The sequence below is a fragment of the Tympanuchus pallidicinctus genome, unplaced genomic scaffold (genome assembly GCF_026119805.1).
Source record: "Tympanuchus pallidicinctus isolate F22 unplaced genomic scaffold, pur_lepc_1.0 scaffold13, whole genome shotgun sequence".
NCBI lineage: Eukaryota > Metazoa > Chordata > Aves > Galliformes > Phasianidae > Tympanuchus > Tympanuchus pallidicinctus.
In genome coordinates this window covers 3644765-3662425 of record NW_026294648.1, presented here as the reverse complement: position 1 = coordinate 3662425, position 17661 = coordinate 3644765, and the positions used below count along the sequence as shown (strand labels likewise).

Sequence of the window (17661 nt, the reverse complement as noted above, 5' to 3'; positions counted from 1 at the left end):
TACAAGTGTAAACAAGAATGACAAACAGACAGACATCCTTCAGTGGCAGTAAAGGCATCTAATTAGTGACCAACAAAACATCACACAGACAGAACCTATAGCAAAGCTGCTCCTACTGATGTTATTTTACTCTTAAGATAGGCGAATGACGAGAATAAAACGAAAAGATACTTTAGCTGATGTTTTTCAAGCTAGAAACACCAGATTAGTAGGGGATACGATGCACAAAATGAAGTCCTTAATGTAGCATCCAATGAATCAGAAAGAATTTTAACCCCATAAAATCTATTCGGATATCTGAATATTCAAAATAACAACATAAAAATTACCCTAAAGCATTTCTTTCCTCTGATGAGGCTGTTTACCCTTGGTCCCACTAGAAGAGAAAATTAAGCAGGTCTATTTCTGATAAATGAGCTGAGCAAATTAGTAGAAACACAGTCTATAAATAGTAGATTTTTTTCTGTTATTTATATGCTGTCTGATTTCTCAAATTTATTGGTGGGGGAAAAAAGTAAAAGCACAAAAAGTGAGGAGAGCACTAAGGAGGCAGTAGGATAGGAGTGCTCTAAACCAAAATCTAGCAGCTTCTGACAGTCAACTCATTTTTCAGGGTGTTGATTAAAGCTTTAGTGTTTACATGATCTCCAAAGTGAGATGCACCATAAGTGTGTGCTAGACTGGTGAACACCCAGCCTTCTGTTGTCACATCACACGTTTAAAGAAATAAAGCAGGAGCACTTACATCCGCAGTACTGTGCCTTTCATTAATACATAAAAATTTTCTGTCTCTTGGTAATATTTGTACAACACAGAGGACATTTATTAACTGCTTCAGCACATTCCTTACACGCAACCAGGTGACCACAGGGAATGAGGACTACTGATATGTCTTTAGCCATACAGATTTTACAGAGCTTTTCTTCCTGCAAGCGTCTTAACTTCTCTTCAATACTGAGATCTAAGAAAAATAAAGACACAGAAGGTAGTTAGCATGCTTTCATAGTGCCTCGTCTCATTTTTTTCCCTCTCCACAGAAAGAGGAAGGATTTTCTTTCCGTGTTGTTTAAAGTTTACACCTTAAAAAAGAAAAGAAAAACAAATCAAAAAAACCCACACAAGATGAGAAACCAAACTAAAATGAAATCCTCAACTGTTGTTTTTTCCCCACCTCCCAGACCAGTGCAGGGAATTCAGCTATCCATATTGGTAAGACCTTGAAATATCTGTGGAATGTAGGATATGCATATTGCAACCAGGGGCCATTTTTTTCAGACTGACAGCTTTCTCAAAACCTACACAGAAGGTGGAGGAAAGGTTCATCAATCCTGATTAAGTAATTTGGATTTTCTTTTCCTCAGCAAGTTTCCTCAGGTTAAAAAATGAGGATACCATCACTTCCCCCCCGCTTCTGTTTATGAAAATGCCTACATTTCAAAAGCTTAAAGAACTGTCATACAGAAATAATTTGTTTTGCATTGTAGATGAGCTCTGTAACTTCTAGTAAGCCTCATTTGACAATGCACAGTACAGAAGCCTTCTACAGCATGGGGAAAGTTCCCTGCAGTCAGTCACAAAAATAATGCCCATCTTCATTGCAAATTCTTTCTCTGCATAATATCCATGAAAAATGTTATTACAAGGAATGGGCCAGTGAGATCCCTGCCTGTCGTGCCACCCAGATGGGCTTTTCTCTCCCTATGAATTCATCCGTATGGTTGTCTTCAAACTACAAATAAGCTCTTGATTCAGACAACTTGTTTCTGGTCAACCTGCAGAGCATACCACAATGGCTTTCCTGAGCAAGGCTTGCACGCCCCAGCACAACTGCAACACCAATAATTAAAAAGGAACGTTGTCCACAAGTACATTTCCTTATTGGCCAAGAAGGAGAATGCTTCTGTTCAGTGCTCTTTGTACTGGCACCAATTTTACACTTGAAAAACTTCAGCAGTGAGGTATTTAATTTTTTGTACATTGAATCTTTGACAATAAACTGTGTTTATTTCACCACAGTCCCCACATCTACAATTATCCTTGCCGCTGTCACAGTAACGTTGACTTTTTAGTTAACCTCAGAGGGCACTGGACTATTATCTCAATATTATACTGTTTTGTGGTATTAATACTAAATTTATTTTGTACAGGACATGCATACATTCTACTAACCTCAAGTATTTTAACACCCCCTCGTTCAACTTCTTTGATGCCCCAAAATAATATAGAGTTTTAAGTTCAACACTGTAACTTCATGTTAAGCAAGACTTGAGTCAGAGGGCAGAATGAATAGATAATGACAGGATGTACCTCATAGACAAACAAGTTATTATGAAAGTACACACACAGGTTTTACAGTTTACTAAGTTCACCTTGCTCAAGTGGGCTTTCTTTCGGTGGTTCTCCCTTTGCATTTTCTTTCTGAGCACTTATTAAGTCTGCTACCAGATCCTCAACAGACGTATAGCTTTCTCCAGACATGTGCAACTTCTTTTCCATAGTGCTCCTAATCTCAGACAAACTGAAACCCATGTGTATGGCATTCTGTACCAACTGATTCTGTAAGAGGTCATCTAAAACAACAGAAGGAAAAAAAACACCAGAGTTTAACAGAGATGAGACTGAATAAGTGACAGTATTCATTATATTTAAAACTCCTGTGCAGATATTTAGCAAAAAGAACTACATTTCTGTTTGCACAGCTCTGCTACTTTTAAGTACTGCACTGGAGAACTCGAGAGCGTTTCAATCCTTGCTTTTCCAGTCTCTTCATCCACTTATCGTATGGAAATCCTCCTCGTTTGCTATTCAAATCAACTACTTCAAGATTTTTCAACATAATTCCTTAAATCACATCCTACGTAATTAACATCCCAAATTCCAAAACTGAGCATTGACTGCAATCGTCAGAAATCCCAAGGAACAATAAACACAAAAGTATTCGCTAACTTCACATTAATTGTAATGCAGTTCAGAAAAAACCCATCCACCTGATAATAGAAACCAACACATACCATGAATTTATGAAACCAAAACACAAGCACAACCATTTCAGATTTTCTGAAGCCTTTCCAGGGTACCACACAGCACTCATTAAGACACAACTGCTCTTCAGCCTGTGGGACTTCCTCCTCTCTCTCTTTTTCAATGTAATTGTTTGAATAGGTTCTCCAGCAGTGTGCCCTATGTCCAACTTTCCCACAACATGAACAACTAATTTCTTCTTTACCTCACATTACTGAGCAAAGAGCAAAATTTTTAAACAATTTCCTCTCACAAACAAGCAATATTTGAAAAGTTTTAAAAATAAGTCTTGTGCAAGCACTCTTATTGGAAGAGCTTTAATTCCACACCACGCTGCAGCACGGCTGTCTGCCTATTGTTCCTTTCAGATATTCATAAGAAACTTTATTCCAGCAGAAGTCTTTCCTGCACATAAGTTAAGCTTTCTCAGCTTCTTTGTCATTTTGCAATTTAACTCTTCCCAACTCATGAAAAGCAACAACAATCATTTCGTTTCAGTATCCTGCAGTGTTTGTCCTGCACCACTACTAATTCAGTGCAGCCATTTTCACAAATCTTCTTCACAATATTTATCCACTGATGATTAGTTATCTTATCTCATTAGTTCTTATCCCACGAGAAACAAAATTCACCGTGCAGCTGTTTAGAAGGAACGAAGCAGTAGAAGAATATCATCCAACAACCTGCCTGCTGTTTTTGAAAAATGTGATAGAGTTAACTTAGAAATTAACAATTTGCTTCTATTATGATTGTTATTTTTAATATATACCTTTAGGAAGTACTGTAACTTCAGCAGCTTCTATCTAAAAAATAAATAAAAAGATGACAAAATTACAATTCTGGAATGAGTACAAGGAAACCTGTACAGCTGCAGGGCGCAAAACAGCTATTTGATCCCAGTTATTTTATTGAGTAAAACTACTATAGTTAGAGCAGATTTGTCCTGCTCTGAACATTGGCAAAGGGCTCTATACTTTGTTATGGCATTCACATTTCTTTAAGCTTTCACTTTGATATTTTTTTGCTGCTATAAGATGTACATGGTGCTTGGTTCCCAGCCTACAAGGATCAGCATTTCAGTACAGAATATAAAACATCTATAAAGCACCCAACCTGGCATTCGTTACCTAAGTAGGGACAACTGTACAGTCTATGAAGCTCAAATAGCAGAATCAAAACATGCTTCCATGTTTTTTACTTTCTGCCAAGAAAAGAAACAGCAGGAAGACTAAAAGTTATGCAGATGATCAGAAGATTGATTTCATATGAAAATTGTTAAGATTGTCTTCTACTTTAGTAAAATGATATTTTATTAATAAGAAACTTACTGTTGAATCCATACATCCGTCTCTTAAGTGAACATTATTTATAAATTCTAGTCCCTTTTCCTCTCTCAAGAACTTGCACCTATAAACAAAAACATTTAGTTATCATATAATTACATACGCAGCAAACAGAGCTGATAACGTAACTTCATAAAGGTTTGACACAATTCCTACTTCATATAGAGTGCTTGCTTCCCAAATCTCAACATCAGTAATATCACCTAAGTGTTTCCAAACAGTTCTTAATTGCTCCAGCAGTACTTATGTGTTGCAGTTTTGGTGAAACAGAAAGCTAAAGATGTTGGCCATGCTGCCTTGTGCTACAGGTTTATAGAAGGGAAAAATTGCAGTGGATAACGAATAGCTAACACCATGCCAAAGCACTGGATCTTTTAGTAGTTTGCCATCACAGAAAAGCAGCCATTGGTAATGCAGATGCCTTGTGTTTCCTTTCTTTATTTTCCAACCAGTCCAAGCTACTGGGCAGTAGCTGGGGCAGATTTTATTTATTTACACAAGTGTGGCAGACAGACCTTTGTTCACTGCTGGTGAAAATGCACATCTAATGGTGGTGGCTATGCTGAAAAAGAATGTTTTGTAGCTGAGAATGTGCTCTGTCAGACAGTGCAATTGTGCTTTTTGCAGCTGTTGTAGGTTCCCCGTAAATAAATGAGACATTACTTTTGGAATCACCTATGTAGTATATTGTGAGACTCTGAAACACTGACACTGATGTGGATGTGCAAACCAAAAAACCTCCACTGCCATAAATAGCAACAACATCAAAGTCACAGTCAGCCCTCTAAAACCCTTCCTGGCAGGCTCTGTCATAAAAACAAGATACTAGGAAGACGACTCAGACGCGCACGTCCCCGTTCATTGCAGGGGAGTTGGCCTAGATGACCCTCAAAGGTCCCTTCCAACCCCACGGATTCTATGGTTCTACAATGTGCAGAAACAAAGAATACTTTACCCAGGAAACCACTTGGCGTGTTGGTCCCACGGGTCTTCATTTTCCTTCCACTCCTGCAATCCTCCACCGCAGTGGAAGCACACAACGTGATCACCATTGCCTTGGGAAACAGCCAGGTTACAATTTTTAGTAGGTGTGACAATGAGTTCTCAGCTAAAACATTATCACAGAAAACAAGCATTTGTATTACTTACTAGAAATTGTCATTGGGAAAGACTCTGTTTTAAAGAGCACAATAAATATGATCTGAAACAAACATTCAGGAAAAAAATCGGCCTTACAGTCACATTAAATAAAGTCACATATAGTATTTCATAATTCTAATTTAGCAAGTAATTAAACAGATAAAAAGCAAATGCTCAAGAGTCTATTATCAGACAGCACATTCCACTGATAAACAAGCCATTAAGTGACTACCACAAAAAATTTATTTGGAAAGTAATTGACACAACTTTATCTGTCCTCATGACCAGAGTTCTGCTTTCTATTTAAGTAACAGTTAAGCAAGAATGGAAATCACTAACTGGAATTTAATTCTAAAGGGTGTTCTTTGCTCCTCCATTTCACCACTAAAATTAATGGGTTCTACACAGCAGCAGCACAACTGCTGGCAATTTCTGAAGAAATGGCATTCTTCAGCACTAGCACTGTGCCTGCTGCCATCAAACACTGCACAGGAATTGCTCAGATTTATGCTGATTGAAATGAGAGGAGGTAAGGCTACTTTTGGTTTTTTTCACCAAAACCAACTCCTGCCCAACCCACCAGAAATGCAGAAGCCACTTTAAAAGCCATTTGGTCAGATAAACTGCCTGTTTAGTTCACCTCCATGGTACAGATCTCTCTTGGCCAAGCTAAACTATTTACTGTTAGGAATCCAAGATGGAACTAATAAAGCAATTCTACTGAGTACAAATACTGCCTGTGTTCCACTTATGTAAGAATATATCACGAGTTTTATTTATGGCCACAAGTAAAACAAATGGTATGAGATTAAAAAGCTCTACTGGGAGCTACTAAGGGAGAAGCCAATTAAGATGAGAGCAAGAAATTATCCCGGATAATCTCCTTTTCTTTGTGACCTAATAATAGCATAACTTCACATAGCACCTCTCAGGAAAGAATTTCAAAGAGCTTTCTCTGCACCATGCATTCAAGAAGGAATTATTTGCCTTCTCCAGATTGAAAAAAGCAACGCACAAAGATATCAGAGCTTCATCCAAATGATAAGCTGTATTTCTAAGAGTAAAATCCCTTCCAGCAGAGTCCTTGTCTTTAAAGCTTTTACAGTAGGTAATAACGACACTTGCTTTTTTTGGTTGTCTGGATGCCATGATAATGTAAGCACATGAACTCATTAAAATGGCATATAACCTGTGCTGTCTCGTTCAGAAGCTTCACAGTGACACACTTGCTCTTTAGACCTGAGGTGGTTACCTGCAGGATGGCACTTTGTTTTTTAAACTATTAGTTTCAATAATTGCCATTGCGAAAGATGTGTTAGGAGGGTTTTAGCAGGTAAGGAAAACTCACTTTGATGCTCTACTGCTAAAAATATATATATATATATATATATGATAATTTTGTATTATGCTAATAAAAATACCTGATAGGATGGATATAATCTTGCAAGAGAAATGCAAGAAGTAGTTTGTAGAGGAAAGCAGAATGAATTTCAATTCAACTAAAAATCTGGCAGAATTCTACATTAGAATAGGAAAATGCTTACATTTTTCATAATAAAACATATTTGCACATTTATTTGTAAAATATATCTTTGTCATCTGGAGGTCTGTCCTACCTGTGCTGTAGAAGCCTGCCTCAGCAAGATGTTCCTTGTTAACAGGGTGCATCCAAGTTAGAAACGTTTGTATCCTCCTCTCATATTCTACCATGGATGGATTCCTCGGATGCTGTTCGTTGTTCAGACAGCTTCTCCCAAGCTCAGCACAAACAGATTCAGTTGAAACGTTTCCAACGTCCCGACCCAGGACAAAAAAGCACTTGGGAAAATGCCTCTTGTGCTCAGACCAAGCTCGATCACCAGGCTCCCAGTTTTTCAGTTTCCCACCACAACAAAAACACGCGACTTGATCACCAACACCTGTGTAGTAGAGTCCTGCACTAGCTAATTCCTTTGGAGTCAATAGGCCGTAGGGGGGCCAGTTGTGAAAGGACTTCAGCCTGGCTTCTTCACTGCACATAGAGGGGTTCTTAGGATACAGAGTATCAGACATGTCCACAACCTGCCTGGTTCTCAACAGGTAATCTGCCTCCACATCAGACAGGTCCTCCAGAGCAGGTGAGAGGGCTAAATTGCTGGAGCCATTTTCAGTTCTATGCCGGTGGCTCTGCACAAGAGGATGTACGTTATTTTCCAAAAACACAGACTCAGAAATAAATCTGCAATCTGGGGAAAGGTTTTTGTGTCTGTCAACCGCAGAATCCCCAGGCTGCCATCCTTCAACAGTCGCGTGGCAACTGAAGCACTTGACTTTATCACCCTCTCCAGTATAAACAAAGCCAGCTTGAGCAAGTGCTGATGCTGAAACCGGACAATCAGGGGGAAACTCCACAAAGGTTCCCAGTCGGTCGTGTTCCTGGCTCCACTCCTGGTCGCCATCAGTGGCTGGAGTGGCACCAGGTTCGGCGCCATCTGGGCCATTACACGTCATCTCTTCGTAGGGCTCTTCCTTCAATTCCCTAAACAAAGCATATTTGTGTTATCTTCACACAGAAGGACTCGGGACACACGCTCCCAAGCACAGAAATGAGCTACATTCAACTGGCTGCATTTTATGTATTAAATTAACATCCCCTGTTCCCTCCCACCTCACCATCTAGAGTCAAACCAAAATAAAAATAAAGCATAAGAAATGGCAGGAAGATTACGAAACATTACGGGAATGCATTACAAAACATGACTAATAAGAGCTTGCCTGGAAAGCATACAGATTTACACAGATTTACACATCTATTTAAGAGAATACTTTATTTTTTAGCAAGTGAATACTGAAAGAGTAATGAAATTAAGGAAGAATTAAACAAAAGCTGTCAAAAGGCTTCCAAGCCAAGAATACGGGGTTATAGAATTAAATATACAATCTAATGGAATAAAACATCCGTCAAATTTTGACTGGCTGCAGTAACTCCTTCTGAGAGAAACACTGGAGCGCTTTCTTGACTGGTCAACTCTGCTTAGGCAGGATTGTAGAGAAGGAAAAGCAGGGTGGAGGAAAGAGGCTTGTTTGAATGCACTCATGCCAAAGCAGTGATACATGAGACCAGCAAGCAGGGAGGGAGGAGAGAGAAAATAGTATTTTTCTGAGGTTGCAAAGTATATTCCCCCCTCAAAGACCTAATTGATGGAACTGGCCTCAGAAAAATAACTAACTAACTAAATGAGGTACAGGTAAGCATTACAAATTAGAGCTATCTCCTAATATACACTGCCAAATAGCTTAGTCTTCAACAGAGAGATATCCCTATCGTCTGGAGAGGACTCCGGAAAGGCCCAGCAACTGCAGTGACTGACTCAGGTATGAGATTCATCTGGCTGTTTTTGTCTGTAACAACCTTTAGCAGAAGGAAGTGACAAATCCTACATCTGTGGTTCTCCCATCAATTCACAAAGTGCTGCCCAGCTGCTGAGCAGAGCAGAGTGAGCCAGAGCAACCCTTTTCAGCTCCAAGGCAGATGGGGACTTGAAGAGCTGTGGCCCCTCGCTCTACACAATGTGAAGTGCACAAAATACTTAGGAAAAGAAAATAAATCACAGAAGTTTCCCATCTTTTAACTGAAACGCTACAAAGCCAAATGCTAATCCTGAAAAAGCACGCTTAGCCTTACAATCAACAAGGTCAAATCCAGCAGATATCTTTCATCTATCCTTATTTTTCTTCCCATAAACATGTACAGGACTTACAGCACAGCCTGGAAACAAAGTACAGTTTTAGTTCCTCTCTGAGTACACACTGACATTTTTAGTGCCTCACAAAAGCAGTGCTTTGGTAGCTGCATCTACAGAACTGCACAAGTGAAAAATTCCTCTCCTTACCCCACAGCAAAAATGACACAAGGTCTGGATAAAACAGTATTGCATTTCTTTTAAAAAATCCCCCCAAAACTCCTAGCAATAACCTTTCCAATAAGCCAACCAACTGAAGGTTGTTTCCTTTTTTAGCTGTACCATGCAAACAAATACAGGGCATGCCAAGTCACAGCCAGTGGTCAAAGGACATTTCCCTCTAGAGCTGCTAAGCCAACAGTGATTTCAGAGCACTGAGAGCATTCAGGAAAGTCCAGAAGCAAAACGAGCAACCAACCCTGGCAATTTTCATTGGAAATCTTCATATCCCCTAAGTAGTTCCTCTTGCAAAACTATTATGTTTTGCTCCCTCCATTTGTGACAAAAATGCTTCAAGGAAGCACCTACCTAACTTGTTATGGGCAGGACATCATTAATGAACAGCACTTATAACCCTTTTGGCACACAGGGCCCTTTCCCCAAGGGTGTACATCCAACCTCGGGGTGCCAAGTGCAAGAAAGGGTGCTGTGCTTCTTCAGCTGAATGACACTGTGGTGCCTGAGAGTAAAGCTTTGATGCACCTGGCTTCCCCTGGTGTTTACAGCAGCTCCTCAGCTGTCTGGAATGAGTTTGAGCCAGAACACCGCAGCTTCTCTCACCCAGGTGGCCGCTACACAGCCTTCTGCTGCTTGTGCCAGTTAGGAATGTGCTTTATATCCATAAGATAGATAAAGCAAATGAGAAACCTTCCATACGTGTGCCATGCACTACTTGGCAGACACACTCTGCACTGCCAGCAGTTACTGCCATCAAAGGTTTCAGCACAGTGCTACAGAAGCACATGCACACCCAAATCCAGCCCTCTGTGACAGCTCTGCTCACTCGGTGAGAAGCATTTCTCTGAGACAGTTTGAAGGAAAAAAAAAAAGAAGACACTTCAAATAGTATAACACTGAAAACACCTAGAAACCAGTAGGGCTCTGGCTGGCTCTGAGCTTCAGTCCTTCAACAGCTGTGTTAACACTGATTTTATTTTCTACAAGGTCAGTGCAGATATTACAATTATTGAATTATTCTCTTTGTTTAAAAAATACTAGATTCAACCTCTACAGGAAGAGCAAAAGCTTTTTTTACATTTCAGAATGGGGAGGGGAAAATTATGATGCTTTGCAAGATCGTGGCACACTTGGCCACAATGACAAAGTGAAGGAGCCAGCAGGCAGGCTGAGAAAACACTTCAGAGGCTTACTGCTAACTGCACAGCTGTGGGCACAAGGCTGGTCTTGAGCACCACAGAATCACAGAATGGCCAGGGTTGGAAGGGACCTCAAGGATCATGAATCTCCAACTCCCTGCCACACACAGGGCCACCAACCTCTACATTTCATACCAGCCCAGGCTGCCCAGGGCCCCATCCAACTGGCCTTGAACACCTCCAGGGATGGACGGGGCATCCACAGCCTCTGTGGGCAGCTGTTCCAGCACCTCACCACTCTCATAGTAAAGAAAAAATAAATACTAATGTGCACTAGGTGAACTTCTTTAAAAATGAATGCACTGCTTACAGTAAGTCATCATTTTTCATGTTGTAAATAATGTTGTATTTTGTCAAAGCAACCTGAACTCATACTGCATCCTGAGTAGGGCCCCAAAGTCTGCAGTGCCCTTTCCAGGGCTGCCCCACAGGTCATCCTTCAGCTGCCTGTGCCAGCTCAGGCTCTGCTGCTTCTCTGGTGTCTTTCACAGAACCACTGCCCAGCCCCCTCTGTTCTAAAGATTTTCATCACAAGTAATCTTTTTTTTTTTTAAAGTAGCTTTTTTTTTTTTTTAAGGAAAGTTTTGTTTCCAGAATGTTTATAAGCACATCATGCTTCATCATGCCTTTCTTCCTTCCTCTCCTGAAATATCTTCTCACCTTTAAAAATAAAGGCTGTAGAACTCAGAACATCCCGTGGGTGGCACACTGGGACAGACTCTCCTTGCAGAAGTAACAGCATCAGACAAACTACTACATACATCAGTTTGTATTCCTTATTCCACTTCCTCTGCTGATCCTCTGGGTGTCTGCTGGAAGCTGAGTGCTGTAAGGACACTGAGGAGCTTAGAAGGGAACACTTGGGCAGAGATGGAAAGAATGGAAGGCTAAACTGAAACATCAGCTCTGTTGTGTAATATTTTAGGACTACATATCAGACAAAAAGCAATATCTTGCAAAGCAACAGAACTCCAAAATATTATTTAACTTTATTTAAGCAAAAGAAAAAAATTCAGTTTATGACCAAGGAACATAAAGTAATAATATGTAGCCACCTCACACACATATGTAACACTTCATGATACATGCCAACAGCGGGCCTGAGCTCAGAAAAGAATTTACTTAATCCTTTCCACATAGATTTAATTAAAATTTCTGTGATTAAACTTAGTCTTCACTTAGAAAGCAGGAGATGTATTATTAAATATCTCCTTCTATATGAAGTGAGTAAACAAAGCCTATTTTAACCTGAAAGACTTCCAGAAGCTGAGCCAAGTTCCATCCTATTTTTAGGTACTGAAGGTTACTTGCCACAAGGCATCTCCCACTTTCAGGCTGAAGTACCCATTTGATGGTCTACTTTTTAAGCTTCAGATGGGGGGGAAAAAAAAGACCAAAGTTCACAGTAGAACCTTACTCAACGTGCAGAACTGTATGCCTAAGTTTTACCAATCAGGCATTTCCAATTCTGTGCAAATTATGATTTTATGCAAAAACACCACACCACCACATTACCTCGGGCTGGAATGCTTCAAAGGAAAAACAACCGATCTGCTTTTCTCTCTTAAGCACGTTATCACACATTATTATTTCCATCCTCAGCCCTAAAACAGATGACATTATAAGGAGTTATTTTTAATTCTTGCCTCTTTCCAAAGGCCAAGCATGGCAGCAACCCTCAAACCAGCCGGCCCGTGGCACAGCCTCGCGTTCCTGGCCACAGCATGCACTCAACACAGCCCTTGTACTGCTTGACATGCTCGCTATGAGAGCAATGTCAGTGTTTATTGTCGACCCAATTCTGAAATGTGAGAGCAGTGCACCAAGTAAATATCAAGCAGGACACGCCGTACCAGCTGATGGCACATACCACGCACCGTGCATATGTCACTTTGTGCCTGCTCAGCTGCAATCCGATCAAAGAAGGAGCTACTCACTGAGCTGGACTTACAAAGATGAACAAGGAAAGAAGCCTTAAAAGTATTTACAAATTTGAGCACATTCATATCTACATATCAGTAGTGATTTAAGAAAAATAACTAGCCATTTTGCTTGGAGAGATCGGTTTGTTTGAAGTAAAGAGGGAAGGAACGTACACAACACTTTGCTTTGGCACCAAATCTTATCTAAGTGCATCAGCTGATACACAGGGTTTTCAGACCAGCTCTACTTAGCTTAGCTTCCCACTGGGGAAAAGGAAGGAATGAAGCTCCTTGCAAGTGCTTCATACACAGTGCCAGAGAGAGGTTGGCCTTTTCAATTTGGACACAAGAAAACCTATCCAAAGCAGAAGTTCAGATCTGACAGTTACTGCCACTGAAATGAATTGCCTGCAGATGACAGTACCTAAAAATAAGGTAGAGGAGAATGGAAAAAAAAAATCAAAAAAAAAATCAAAAGCTTCCCACCAAATCCAAACCTCAAGCATATTGAGAACAGGTGGAAAGAGAGTCTAAAGGCAAAGGCAGAGAACTGCAACAGCACCCACCTTCACATAACCCCCCCAGAACAACACACACAAAAAGGAAAAAGCAATCCTGACAGAGTCAAATTTCCCCAGCAGTTCTAGTGGGATGACTGGTCTATATGCAGCATGAATGGAAATATCACAAAATATTGTGCAAGAGAGGCAGGTGCTCTTGTAGCCATACAGGAAACTGTCTGTGATTTAGCTGCCATTTTTTAATTACAGATCCTTGGAATTGCACCATTTAAGCTTAAGGAGATTCTGTAAGTATTCTTTCCAGATGAACTGTATGGAAATAAGAAAATTAACAGAAGTGGATTTTTTTTTTGTTTTGTTTCGTTTTGCACATTTTGGAAAATCAGCCTATCAGCTTTTCCCATGCTGTTTCCATATCCCTTACCAATAACTGAATGTTCTCAAATATTTTACTGGCCTCCCTCTTACAAAAGGCCTCTTGCACATTTCTAATTCTGTAGCACCACGAAACAATTACATAAAGGGAAAACAAAAATGTATTTTTTCACAAATTATTCATTTTTATATTCTACATATGTTTGAGAAGTATAATTTAAGTGGTGCAAAATTTCATTCCATATTGTTTTCATGCTTTAACTTTAGAACTTTTAGCTCCTACACTTCTGTATCATCAATGGGAATTCGATTTAACTTCAAGATCTGCGTAAGAAAACTGCAGCTGAACTTGCAGAACCATTGGTTTTGATAGCAAAGAGCTTAGAGTCCATACTTAACACAGCACTCCAAATTGAAACACTTTCATCCATGCAAGCCTACAGTACTCCAAGGGATTGGTTTGTGTTCTTTTAAAGCTAAGGTTAATAGGATGACCATTAGTTGCCTCCAAGTTGAATTAGACAAGCAGTCCCTCACAGAGCACCAACCCTAACAGCTCTGACCAAAACAGACACACATGCCTGAGCTACAACAAAGCACTTCAATAAGCAAAGAAGCAAGCTGTGCAGTGCCAACCCTCCTAAAACCCAACATTAGGAGCAACTGGGGTCAATTCCCAAGTTTAGAAACAGGAAAAAAGTATCCATCAGCAATTATAAATGTATCACTGCAGGAATACAGAGTTACTGCTCTCCTGGTTAGGGAAGAGAAAAAAAAAAAAGCAAAGCCAGTCAATGGGAATGTATTTACTAAATGGGCAATGATAAAAGCTGCCTGCAAAACCTGCAGTGACCTTGGGCACATCTCCCTCCTCCACTATGAGCTGTGCTCCAGCCTGCAGCATCACACGCTTTTACTGCTCAGCTAGAAAACATTTATGCCTATAACTGAGGGAGAAGACGAAACAAGAGATCAGCTCTCCTCAAGGGGACATAACAAGACTTCAGCTGCAGTGAAATGATAAATGCCACAGCAAAACTGCCGAATCCTTGGGATTACAAAGGAAGAAGCTGCAGAGCAGGGCAGAGCAGGGAGCCACGAGCTCTGCCCAGCAGGGCTGCTCACACTCCGACGTGCAAACGGCAGCCCATGGGCACGGCACCACGGCACTGCCCAGAATGACTAACATCAGTGCTTGGTCATTCATTGCTGGGCTGAAATGATGAAATGACACACACAAATTGGTGTGCATACACACAGCTGTGAGCTTGGAATCTCTCACATTACCTATGCCCTGTACTTTAATTTGAAGTTTGTTAGCAAGTTGGGATGACTTGAGGACCAATTCTAACACAGTACCAGAAGTTGAAATATGAAAATTGCACCTGTTGAAAGCACTCAGCTTGCCTTTCTGTTTAATAAGAAACTGTTCAGGACACAGAAGGGGAAGGACAGCAAACTTCAAGACACATGCAGTTTCATTTTATGTTTTATATTGCATAAGTGACACTGTTCACACAGGATGGCTTCTCAGTTCCAACAAGATTCCACTAAGCAAGCTTTAAAATAGAACCTGCCTTCTAGTAAAGAAGATTTTGGATAGTCATCAAGTCCAAAATTAACACAGAAAGCACACAGGTTCTCTGGTAACAATTTTCAGTTGTGCACGCAGTATTACAATTTCCATTTCCAAAAAAGGAAACGTTCCTAAAACTGGATGTGCAGAATCTCCCCTCATGAAATCAACTTCTGTCCCTTCTTCACCTACTCAACAGCAACATATGAAGGATCAAACATCTTACTGCTGGCATCCACTTGATGACCAACCAAGGATAGAAAAGGCAAAAAATAAAACATTCTGTGACACAGTCTGAGCTGTTACAAAGCATCACCGATTAAAATACTAGCATTCCTAGTCCTGAAGGACAACCCAGCTCAGGCTGTGCAACACGCCTTCCTCCATGTTCACGTGCCTTCAGCCTTTCTGCACAACTGCTATTTTCTTCCCCTTAGGTTCAGAAATCTATTTCTAGAGCCTGACTTTCAATAGTTGCGTTCAGAGCGTTTTGAACAGAGCTCCTCGTGGATCTCTTGCTATGAAAAATAAGAAGCTGCAGGAGACTACACTCATTAACTCCTGATAGAAAAGAAGGAGAATGCAAAGGGTATTTACAATGGCTTTCCCCTAGGAAATTAGTACCCTGTCACCAACCAAGGTCAGCAGCAGATGAACCAAAGCAGATATTAGTTTCACCTGTTTTCCACCAACCTTTAGGCAAAAATAAATAAATAAATAAAAATAAAATCTTTTCCTTCACAGGGAGTGCTTCATCCAGTTATGCACTGGATATTCTGCAACTCCTCAGCTCCCTTCAGCTGTCTTTCCCAACCTGGCAGTACAGCAACAGGTGCACCATCACTATCAAGGGCACACAGAAGCCTGCAGCAAAATCCACCTTCGTATTTCAAAAGCTTTGATAGGAACACCCGTTTTCTAACTTCTGATAACAGAAGCAAGTCTGTCTCATATCACTTGCAGCAGACAAAAAAAAAAACAACAAACCACCACACCCACATCAGAGTTCTTTCACTCCTGCTGCTGGGTACAAGGAACAAGGTCAGAGGAAGTACAAGGCTATCATTAACTCATTTCCTTGCCCTTCTTGGCCAATGGCGTGGGTGTCCATCTTCCAAAGGACAGAAGCACTTGCGTGTTCTCTAAAGGGCCCTAAATAAAACTACAAGACAGCAAAAGGAAGCATTTGAGAAATGAATAAAATATATATATCCTAATAAAGACTTATTGAAGAAACTTGCTTTCTTAGATTTTGTCTTACGCAGTTATTTCAAGAGACAAAGAGAGTAAATAGTTAGTAATTAAGTTAAATTAAGTATCTAATTTAACTGCATCAAGCTATTAGTTAAGAAAGGATTTGACATTTTATCTAGATAATAAGGCATATTTTCCTTAGATTGGTTGCTTTTCCCTCCAAATTGGCCTAGCATAAGGCCCCAGAGTCTCTGGTTGTTCATTTAAGAAAGAAAGTCCTTCCAGTTAGCTGTATGAAGTACTAAAATCATGGCACGAGGTAACAGCAATGACAAGACAAAGCAGATCTGCAAAAATATATGAAAGTAGCTTCAAGAACAAATGTAGCTTTCAGCAAATGCCTACTGATAGTACAGTTAAAAAGCACTGCAATCAAGACCAAAACCAGCCCTTACATCCACAGATATGGAACCTAGCAGTACGATAGGAGGATCAGGTAGGCAGTAGTACAGAATCACACTGAATATTAAAGAGAAATAGATCAGCATGAATACATAGCTATTATGACAAAGAGAACTGCCTGAAGTGCCCTGAATTGCAAGTCAAGAAAACATGACTGGAACGAACAAGGACCTCACTTGAGAAAACCTGAACAGAACAGCATTTTTGTGGATAGAACAGAAAGAAGGTTCTTCAAAGCAAGAGGCGGAAGAAAGAAAGGAAGAAAAAAATAGAGGAGGCAAAGTTCAAAATGACCACTGAGCAACAAATAAGTGTCCAGCAGCAAAACATTTTTTCTTTTTGTGTAAGCGAAGAAATGAGCGCACTGTGGGAGGAACAGCATCAACTCAAGCACAGCATCCACAAGGCAACTCAAGCACAGCATCCACAAGGCAACTCAAGCACAGCATCCACAAGGCAACTCAAGCACAGCTCCAGTGCGCGGAGGCACAGCTGTAGCGAGAGCACAGCCCCGCGCAGCAGACGGTCCGTGACTGCGTGATTCAGCCGTTGTCACAGAGCCATTTCTCCCCTCAGCAGCGCACAGCCCCGAGGCATCTCGGCAGCGCCCGGCTCCGCTCCGGGCTGAGGAGACGCGCCCGTCCCCGTGGCAACGCCTCCCGGCGCGGCGGCCGCTCCCGCGACCCTCTGCACGTCGGGCGGGTGGACTCCGAGCAGCGCCGGGGGTGGCAAGGAGCACCCCTACCCCGCGCGGGGAGCCGCCCACCGCTCCGTGTGCGCCGCGGCCGCCTGACAACTCACCGCACCGCGTACCTTCCTCACCGACCCCGGCTGAGGGAAGCGCTCCGGCGGCGCGCGGTGAGAAAATGGCGGCTCCCGGCAGCCTCTCGGCTTCTCACGGCTCGGCGGCAGCGCCCCCCGGCGGGCTGGGGGATCGTGCAGCGCGGCGCCCGCTGTCAGACGGCGGCACCCAACGGCGGAGGGCGGGCAGCGCCTCATCCCTCGGCGG

The 17661-nt window shown here is 41.4% G+C and overlaps 1 protein-coding gene across 7 annotated transcripts; it reads right to left on the bottom strand.

Moving 5' to 3' along the window:
• Nucleotides 1-85: 85 nt before the first annotated feature.
• XIAP (X-linked inhibitor of apoptosis) lies at nt 86-17547 on the bottom strand. 7 transcript variants are annotated; one of them, XM_052673696.1, is made up of 9 exons: nt 17466-17547; nt 12118-12206; nt 11263-11428; nt 7121-8022; nt 5320-5419; nt 4350-4428; nt 3791-3824; nt 2370-2570; nt 86-961 (listed from the first exon to the last, which is right to left on the bottom strand). In XM_052673696.1, the coding sequence occupies exons 4-9, from the start codon at nt 7992-7994 to the stop codon at nt 768-770; spliced, it is 1482 nt and encodes a 493-aa protein (XP_052529656.1). In that variant the 5' UTR covers nt 7995-8022; nt 11263-11428; nt 12118-12206; nt 17466-17547; the 3' UTR covers nt 86-767. The 7 variants fall into 7 exon arrangements, with proteins under 7 accessions (XP_052529656.1, XP_052529654.1, XP_052529653.1 ...); XM_052673694.1 differs by having other exon boundaries at nt 17454-17530; XM_052673693.1 differs by lacking the exon at nt 11263-11428.
• Nucleotides 17548-17661: the final 114 nt, after the last annotated feature.

What these genes read in the sequence shown, in the direction of transcription:
- XIAP (XM_052673696.1), bottom strand. Translation starts at nt 7,994, where the DNA reads ATGACGTGTAATGGCCCAGATGGCGCCGAACCTGGTGCCACTCCAGCC. An exon ending in CACGCCAAGTGGTTTCCTGG is followed by an intron (nt 4,429 to 5,319) that starts GTAAAGTATTCT and finishes TTTTGTTTATAG; the next exon opens with GTGCAAGTTCTTGAGAGAGG. An exon ending in AGAAAGCCCACTTGAGCAAG is followed by an intron (nt 962 to 2,369) that starts GTGAACTTAGTA and finishes TATTTTTCTTAG; the next exon opens with ATCTCAGTATTGAAGAGAAG.